This window comes from Mercurialis annua, linkage group LG3, assembly GCF_937616625.2.
Source record: "Mercurialis annua linkage group LG3, ddMerAnnu1.2, whole genome shotgun sequence".
Lineage (NCBI taxonomy): Eukaryota > Viridiplantae > Streptophyta > Magnoliopsida > Malpighiales > Euphorbiaceae > Mercurialis > Mercurialis annua.
This window is the reverse complement of record NC_065572.1, coordinates 65,161,703-65,171,800: the sequence shown is the minus strand read 5'-3', so window position 1 is coordinate 65,171,800 and position 10,098 is coordinate 65,161,703. Positions and strand designations below refer to the sequence as shown.

The following is a 10,098-nucleotide window of genomic DNA, read 5'->3' as shown; positions in this document are numbered from 1 at the left end:
CAAAATTCCATTGCCTGTAGATTCAAAGATATTGAATTTCATAAATTGTATAAACAATTTAAAATACAATACATATTATAGTTTTTTTTAATGGCTTGATCATTTAAAAATATTTCATATTTTTTATTTTTTCTGTTTAAACCCTAAATTTTTAAAATTGTCCAGTTTAACTCATTTTTTAATTTTCTGTTTTAAATGCATCCATTTTTCAAATTGGAATTTTTTTAAACTTGGAATAAGATTCAAAATTCTTTTACATTTTACACATAGCCTCAATTTTAATGTAAGTTTTATAATATTAGAAGTTTATTTAGTTTAAGTGTCGAATATGAACAAAATGGAAAAACTCCAATTTAAAAAATAAATATATCTGGAACTAAAAATTAAAAAATGAGATAAGATTAACGACTTTAAAAACTTGGGATATAAATAAAAAAAGTCAAAATAGTAAAATATTTTTAAATGATTAAACATTTTTATACCCTTTATTATTAAAACTTTAGAAGCATCAGAAATTTTAATTTAAAATATAATTCACAAAAATATATCATTATTTGTTTTGAACTAAATAGATTTTTAAATTTAATTTTATGATTAAAAGTTGAACAATGAAAATAAAAAGTTAGATTAATGAGTATGTCATTTAGTACTAATGCTGTCATTGTAAACCAAAGCACCTTTAACTAGTTAATTGGTTAAGTGATGGTAATGTTATTCTTAATTTTATAAATGACTTTAAGCCAATAATAATAATATTATGTTAATGTATAACTTATAGCTTTTGATTGGTACCATAGTTAGTTAAACCATCCAAAAATAATTCTTTTTGAAGACATTAGCAAGGAGTAGGTGACATTTGGAACATTACTCTGTAAATTGATCAATCTAACTTTGAAATTAATTTAGAAATTTACATCCACTTTCTTCAAAGTTTAAGTTCTTTCAATTTGGACTTTTCTGCTTCAAGTGCAAATGATTTTTATAATTTATATTCGATAAGAAAAAATTTATGAAAAAATAAAAATAAAATAATATAACAAGTCGTGAAAAATTGTAAACTGATCTCATTTTTTTATTATATTAATAGTCAATAATTTATTTTTTATTATTTTTGTTGCATTTTCGACGTTTAACCAGATAAATACTTCTATATTATTTACGCCACTTTACTATAATTAAAATTTAAATTCAACATTAATGATTATGTTGCTTTATTTTTTTAGGAAATGATTATGTTACTTTATTCAAAAATTCAATTACTACTTAATTACAATATATTCACTATCTGTTAGATTTTTGAATTTTATTATTTTTTATATAGTGTAAATTTGAAAATGAAGAAGAAATGGGGATCATGCATTTATAAGCAAAATTTTCAAAATCCAATCAGGGCACTAAAGAAAGCAATACAAAATAGAAAAGAAAGCAATACAAAATAGAAAGGAAATGAATAAAGTGACTATATGATGCAATATGGCATTAATGATAAAGGAGCCCGTAATTAGCTAATTAGCTGGATTAAGAGGCAGCCCGTAATAAGCCATTGCGGGCTGGTACCAGCCCGCAATAGCTTATTGCGGGCCGGTGGGTCTCCGGGCACAAATTTAGAATTTTTTAATTTGGGGGCATAAATCCGAAATTTGTATAAAGGAGGGGGAACAAATTTGTCAAAAACCCTGACCTACAATTATGTATATGAATTTTAAATGAAATAGAGTGGTTCATTTTGAAAGGCTTATAGCTTGTCTTTTTATGATATAGTGTGGGAATAGAAAATGACAATTATAAAGTCAACACATGAAGGAACACCATCCTTTCTAAAGTCAACAATGCTGATATTTGTTATGGCCAAAGAATGATAATTGACTCATGCTCTAGATTATATATTAGTTTTAAATTCTTTTAATAATCATTTTTTCAGTATATAACTTTTTCAATAATGAGAAATATTTTATTAAATTTATGAAAGAATGGACTATCACTGATTAGTAAAATAAAGACAACCACACTAAATTTTGAAAAAAATGAATAGAGCAAGAAAAAGGAGGCTAAAATTTGTCATTTAATTGGACTTGTTTTTGTAGCTACAAAGATTCCACTTCTTTTAGTATAATTATTTTAGGAATAGAAAGAAAGCTTAATATATAGTTTGACTCCTAAATTTATATATTTTTATCTATCTTACTTTTAAATTTAATATCTTATCTGTCGAACATCTGAACTTGTTAAATAATCCTATTTGACTCCTAAAATTGATAAATAAATAAACGTCGAACCCCTTCTTATCTACCTGATACTTGATACACTCTATAAGACTGTGTACGGAAAGGTTCAATGTTTATTTTTTTTATTAAGTTTAAGATTAAATATGATTTTTAATAAATTTAGAGATTCGATATGTGAGACGTTAAATTTAAGAACAGGTATAAGTTCAAAAGGTTAAACTATGCGTTAAGCCAAAATGATGATGATCCGGGCATTCTATAAGTATATTATTAGATGTTTCATTAAATATTTTACATTTCATAAACCAATTAAATTTCAATTTTGAACCTCCCTAATAAAAAAATAACCAAGTAACATATAAGTGAAAGCTAATGAAATTTAGCAAAAAGATAGATTCAATTCACACTATCTTCTACATATTATTTTGAGGATGAACGCATGTCGCTTTTAGTTTTTTATGTTTTACTCCACCATCATCTCCCATTTTACGTTTGCACCCATCTCTTTCATTTTCGGGATCCATAAAGTTTCTATAATTTATACTCTTTCCGTTTAGGGGTGAAAAAAAATCAGTTAAACCGATTAACAAGACCAAAATTGTAAAATGGAACAAAAAAATATAATTATCCGGTCCAAAAATTTAGATTTTTACTTTTTATGATTAATGGTTTAAGTTTAAATTTTAAATGCGGTTAACCGGTTTATAATTCAAATAAAATATATTTTATAATCGACACACATAAAATACTAAACACAAAAATATATTTAATAAATATTTTATTTAGAAATATATTTTAACTTTTAGAATATATATATATATATATATACATACATATACATATACATATACATATACATACATACATACATACCTATACAGGTTTATACATACATACATATATGTATATATACATATACGTATATATACATACATATACATATATATAGATATATATCTATATATATATATATATATATAATATTTTAAAAGAACTTTATCTTTCTTAATAAAATATTTACCTAATTCAGTTAGAAATATATAAGAAGTATATATTTATAATTAAATAAAAATTAAAGTATAATTATTAGACTATATTAAAATTTTATTTTTTTTGTTCTTATTTTCGTAATGGTCGCATGGTTAAAACTCGCAACACCAAAAAATCAAACCGTTTTAAACGATTAACCAATTTAATGGTTAACCTTTTAAAATTTTACGTTTAGATTTTTAATTTTAAAAACCACACTACAATGAACCGGTTACAAATTACTTTCATGAACCGGTTAACCGGTTCATGCCCACCCCTACTTTCCGTACTATATAATTGTTCATTTCTTCATTTTTTTATTCTAAATACTTATTTATCTCTAATAACTCAGAGTCTTTAAAATTCATCTTGGGATCCTTTTACTCTGGACTTTTTTTAATTCGGTGCCTTTACTTTATTTTGTCCTCCTTGAGTCCCTTCACTTTTATTTATTTTTGTTTTTATACCCCTAAACGGATGGGATGTGGAGAGTGTGCTACACTATCCGTTAAATACTAATCTTCCTTTAAATGATGATGTGTCAAAATAAAAAGTGAAGAGTAGAGGGACCCAATGAGAAAGTATTGTTAAGGTTTAGCCTTTATTTATTTTAAAGTATTGTTAAAGTATTGTACATGCAATTTTCTCTTGCGGTAAAGAAGAAAGCAGTGTTGAAGAGCTAAAAGTATTGGCAAAGAAAAAACCATGGCCAGCTGAGTCATTCAAGAGATAGGTTATGGCTTAAAAACAGTGTTTTTGTAATTAAATTTATATGACTAGTATTTTTGTAGAGTAAACTTTCCTCTGTAAATATTTTTTGTATTTCTAGCATCTATGTAAAAATCTCTAAACAAAAACCAAGAATTATCAAACAATTCCAAAATCACAACCAAAATGATAGCAAAAGAAAGAAATAATCATACAGTTTTAATATAGGACTCAAAGCTTTTTGTGTAAGAAGTCCAGCATAAACTTTCCCTATGATAACTCATTAAATCTCGTCCATTGATTATAACATCAATTTTCCTAAATGTTTTGAGCTCCAGATGATACTGAAACAACCCTACACCATCCCAATATATTAGCAGCTGCCCGTCCGGGATGTAAAAAAGCTTTATATAATAGTGTGGATTTGTTACGGATGGGTACTGTTGCACGTCGAAATCAAGATTAATGTCATACCTCTTAGCCCAAAGCCATTTCGTAGAATCTTCAAGCACCCAAATCCTGATGAGTTTCAGATATACGCGAGCATAGACTAAACTGTTCTCCACATTTAGGAGGTTCATATATGGCTGCGCATCTCGACAGCTAGAACATGTTGTCCCTGGATGAGCCATAACTCGGATTTCCTCAGTTTCCGTGTCGAATGCGATTATAGATGCAGTGCATAGAGGCGGAATAGCAGCTGTATAATCTATTACTTTACTGTCAATCATCCAATAAACAAATCCATTTATGTTTACAGGACCACCCTTGAGAGGCGGCGCATAAGTAGCTATCCGAAGATGAAACCAATGATTCCAGGATTGACCTGCTATTAGATAGGACCAGCAATGGGTAATGGCTTTGCAATTTCTATATGCATACATCGTTCTGTATTCTCCTGTCGAACTGTGAAAATAAATAGCACAGATGTAGCCAGTACTATATAGCTTTTTCAAGATGATTTCTTCTTGTGTGATGGGGTTGTAAATAATGAAATACGAGGATTTCGGGGATGACTCTAATACAACTAATCCATTATAGCTAAAAAGGACATGAGGCAAGTACTCTAGCATTTTGAGAGTGGGCTTACTGCAATATTTTGTGACCATCTGGTTCTCCTTAGCTCCTCGATCGAGAAACGAAAATTGCATTCCATGCTTGTTTGCGTATGTGGTAGTGCGAAAAATACGGAGTGGGAACGAGTGCCCTCCATTCCTTAGAGACACTACGACATTTGAGAACTTCATCAGCAGGAAGCCTAGATAGTATTTCAAAAATGATTTCACTAGGAAGAAATTCTACATTCTTTTGGAAGATGTTCGTAACCTCGTTCCACATGCGTCCAATCCATAACAAGCTTACAATTTCCATTCTGCCCTGATTTCTCAGCAACAAATTCAATTCAACACACTCCTCCTACACATCATAAATTCAATCATAATTATAATCCAGCAAAGGATTTCAATTGAACAGACTCTGTAAAGCATATAATAGATTAAATAAATAAGAAACCAGGGCGATACACAATCTCAGACCTAAATAAGCATCAAATCAATGGAAAAGAAACAGTAAAGAAGAAAGGAAATACCTTTACACCCAAAGCTAAATCTGAAGGAGAAGAGAATGAGTTTTTGTACGCAACAATGGCTTAAGTGAGTTCATCAGCAAAAAACTCTTCAACTTTTAAAACTTTCATTCACTTTTTTGACATTTTTATCAAAAAAATATATATTTTCAAATTTAATATAAAAATAAATATTATGTCAGATTATATTTTAATTTTTTAATTCTTTTTGAGAAGAAATTTTTAATATATTAATAATAATCAACATTTGCACATTGATTTTTGGCAAAAAGGCTGAAAAACTACCCACCTTTCATTTTTTTTTTTAATAGCACCCTGACCTTGTAATTTTTTCAATAGCACTCTGTTTCGTATTTTTCGGTTTCAATAGCACCCTAAAGCATTAAATTGAACTTTTTTCATCTGGTTAATATTCAAAAAAAATCCTTCATATATATCATAAGTTCTAAATATCCTACAATGTTTTAAATTATACATAAATGCTATCTTCTTCACAAAAAAAAATATGAATAAATATTTAATTTTAAATAAAAAAAAAACCGAACCCGCTCCGGAGGGCTCGTCTTCCGAGGAAGACCAGCACAGCTGGTCTTCCCCCATGAAAGACCAGCGGCTGCTGGTCTTCGCACATGGAAGACCAGCAGATCTGGTCTTCCATGTGGGAAGACCAGATCTGCTGGTCTTCCTCCATGGAAGACCAGCTGCTGGTCTTCCATGGAGGAAGACCAGTCTTCCATGGAGGAAGACGAGCGGAGCGGGTTCGGTTTTTTTTTGATTTAAAATTAAATTATTAATATATATTTATTTATTTTTTTGAATTTATTTAAAAGGTTTTTAAGTGAAGGGACTTATTTGAATTTGTCCAAGTAGAAAAAAGTATAAAATGACCCTTAAATTTAATTATTTAAAAAGTTTAATCCTTATAATAGTAAAACCATCTTTTTTTAAAAATTTAGGGTGCTATTGAAATCGAAAAATACGAAATAGGGTGCTATTGAAAAAATTACAAGGTGAGGGTGTTATTGAAAAAAAATTGAAAGGTCGGTAGTTTTTCAGACCTTTTGCCTTGATTTTTCAAAAGAACAAAGGATCAAAAGAAACTCTAGGATGTTGCGTCAAAATATCAAAAAAGCAAAACTCCAAGAAAGGGTCACTTTTACCCTGAAGTTGCGTAAATCGTATCAAAAGGCCCTCGGAGAATGGAAAATGTATTTAAGGGGGTATTTGATATGGTTTTGACGAGTTTAAAGGTAAAAATGATACATTGCTAACGTGGCATTTATTCATTCTTCCCATGGGAAAGAACAGGTTGTTCTTCCCTTTAAGGGAAGAACGAGCGGTCGTTCTACCCTTAAAGGGAAGAACGAGCGGTCGTTCTACCCTTAAAGGGAAGAGCCAGATCTGGTTCTTCTGCTTCTGTTCTTCCCATCAAGGGAAGAACGAACATCAGATTTTTCTTCCTTTCAAGGGAAAAATTGTTCTTCCCTTGAACGGAAGAGCTGCCGGAGAAGACAGCCGGAAAAAATCCGGCGATCGGTAATATGCTAGTGGTCAGAAAATAGTGGGTGAGTGGTTGGGTAATTATTAATGTTTAGTATCAATTTCTACAATGAATAAAATATCAGGGATCATTGTATATTTTTTTTGGAGAGTGTGTTACACACTCTGGGTGAGAGTGGGAAAAAATAATAGAAGGGCCTTTTTGATACGGTTTACGCAACATCAGGGTAAAAGTGATTTGTGATCAGGTTTTGGTTTTTTTGGATTTTTTTTTATATTTTAACGCAACATCAGGGGTTTTTTTATCATTTGTTCTTTTTTAAAATATAAAATAAGAGAAATGTATTTTTATCAAAAGAACCTTAGATCAAATTAAATTATTTGAATTTAAAATCTACATAAATTATGAAAAAGATTATATGCAAATAATATAACCTTTCAATTATTATGTATAATCAAGGAATTATTTTTAAAATACATGATTTTAAAATTTATTTACATGTTTTCTGGCCAAAATTAATAATTTCTCTCGCTACCCTATTTTTCACAAATATGTTTATAAAAATACCCTATTATTTATAAAAGACATCAACTCATTTAAAGTAATTTTTTACTCACAGCCGCCGCACATCTCTCTCTTTCTATTTCTCTTCCTCCCAAATTTCTCTCTCTCTTTTCTTTTCTCCTCTGGTCGTCGTGTTTATTCCTGTAATTTTCTCGCCGTTGTATTTTTTTCCGGTGTTTTTCTTGCTGTTGCATTTCTTCCACTGGTTTTTCTGCCATCGCGTTGTTTCTGTTGGAAATCTAATCGCCATATTTCTTCCGATGATTTTTTCATCGCCGCGTTTCTTCCGTTGGTTTTCTCATCGTCAACTTTTTTTTCGGTGGATTTCTCGACGTCGTTTTACATTTTTTGTAATTTTGTAATTTTTTAGATTTTTTTAATTTTTTTAGATTTTTTGTGATAATTTAAATTTTTTATACACAAATTTTATCATAGATCTATTTTATATATATATATATATATATATATATATATATATATATACATATATATGTATGTAAATTTATAATTCTAGTATTCATATAATTATTCTCCCTTTCTCTTTTTATAGATTTGTTCTTTTATTTTGATACTACTGATTTTGTACACAACTAATTAATTTATGGTGTATTTATGTTATTTTTATGGTGTATTTACATTATTTTTATGGTGTATCTACAATGGTGTTTTTATAGTGTATTTGTTTTTATAGTGCACATATAGTTTATTTACGGTGTTTTATGGTATATCTATGATATTTTTATAATGCTTATATGCTATTTTTATAGTATAATTATGGTGTATCTAACCATTTAAACACCATATAAACAATATAAAAACACCATAGAAAAACACCATAAAAACACTACAATACACCATAATTATACCATAAAAAACTATAGATACATTATAAAAATAATTATACTAAAAAACACCATATACACACTATAAAAACAATATAGTTACATTAAAAAACACAAAAAAAATCTATTAAAAAGATCATAAATCATTAAAAAATAAAAAAAGTACTTTTGAATTTAAAAAAAAGGTATTTTTGATAAAAAAAAAAGAAGTACGAGATGTAGTTATGTTTCAAAACAATTTAAAGTTGAAAATAAAATATAAAATCGTGTACAGTAGAAAATTTCCTCTATATTCGATACAAAAAAGTAGATAGCTAGTTATTACTATTTTTGTTGTATCAAATTAAGAAATAAATTAAGAGAAATTCTTAGATAGACCGAGTCTAGCACGTCATCCGTAGACTAAAACTATTGTATTATAACACCCTATTAAAATGATGGTAAAGTTGTATTATCATCATTATAAAAATTCATCATTTTTAATGATGGCTGGGGAGAACGGCGGTTTGCAAAGGAAAAGAAGAAAACAAAAGAAGAAAAGGGGCTGCTTCTATTTAATTATCTCGAGTTTAGCAAACGAATACACATATAGAAATTCGTCGCTAAAATTGAGACAAATGAAACGTTGCATTTGAGGCGACGTTTTTACATAAATTGCCATTTATCAACGAATTTCGAAATTTGTTGCTAAGTTTGGCCAATTTTTTGGCCCTCAGCTTTCTCTCCAAAAGCCTTCCACTTTAGCGACGAATAATCCGTTGCTAAAATGGCCAGCACTCGCTCGCCATTAAATTTCACTACAAGAATGTCTGGTGTTAGCGACGGATTTTTCTGTCGCTTACACCAATAAATTTGTCGATAAATTCGTTTTCCGGCGGATTAATGACAGATTGCATCTGTCGGTATTGTTGTTGTCACTAAATCTTTAGCGATACAACAAAGTCCATCAGGAAAAGTTACTGACAGAATACTCTGTCGGTAATATTCGGACTCCGTCGGCAAATGGCGACCTATTTGTCGATGAAGAACCGACGTTTTTTCGACGAACTTGTTCGTCGAGGAATGTTAGCGACGGACACATCCGTCGGTATATACAGACTCCATCAGTAAATGGCAACCCATTTACCGATGAAGTCCCGACGTTCTAACGACCGAATAATCCATCGGAAAATATTACCGACGAATTATCCGTCGCTGACGTTCGTCAGTAATTGTTTTAATTTACTGACGGACAGTCTGTCGGTAAATTTAAAAACTCTGTCAGGAATAAGATGAATTCCCGACAGAAATTTGCTGTTTTTTACAATTTTTCCTGTCAGTTTAAACCTGTTACATATACTATTTAAGTAGACACAAACACTGAATATAAAAAACCGATACTAATATATATAAAATCAAAAAAATTAATATTGTAATTAGGTTGAAGTCTCGGTTGCCCTGAGCATTGGTTTTTCTGCATGTTTATTGTAATTGTATGATATAAGGAAGGCTAGTTACGGGTGTTGGTACTATATTACCCATACCCTAGCGGCGGTCACGATTCATGAAAATGGGTCGTGACACAATTGTACCCTAATTATTTAACTTTTCACAATTTTTTGATTTAAATGATAAAATCATTTAATTAATTAAGTTTAAAGATAA

The 10,098-nt window shown here is 29.4% G+C and overlaps 1 protein-coding gene across 1 annotated transcript; it reads right to left on the bottom strand.

Moving 5' to 3' along the window:
• Positions 1-4,052: 4,052 nt before the first annotated feature.
• Positions 4,053-5,641, bottom strand: LOC126674292 (uncharacterized). The gene is made up of 3 exons (XM_050368723.2): positions 5,551-5,641; positions 5,265-5,378; positions 4,053-5,187 (listed from the first exon to the last, which is right to left on the bottom strand). Exons 2-3 carry the CDS (start codon positions 5,311-5,313, stop codon positions 4,172-4,174), a joined length of 1,065 nt encoding a protein of 354 aa, XP_050224680.1. The 5' UTR covers positions 5,314-5,378; positions 5,551-5,641; the 3' UTR covers positions 4,053-4,171.
• Positions 5,642-10,098: the final 4,457 nt, after the last annotated feature.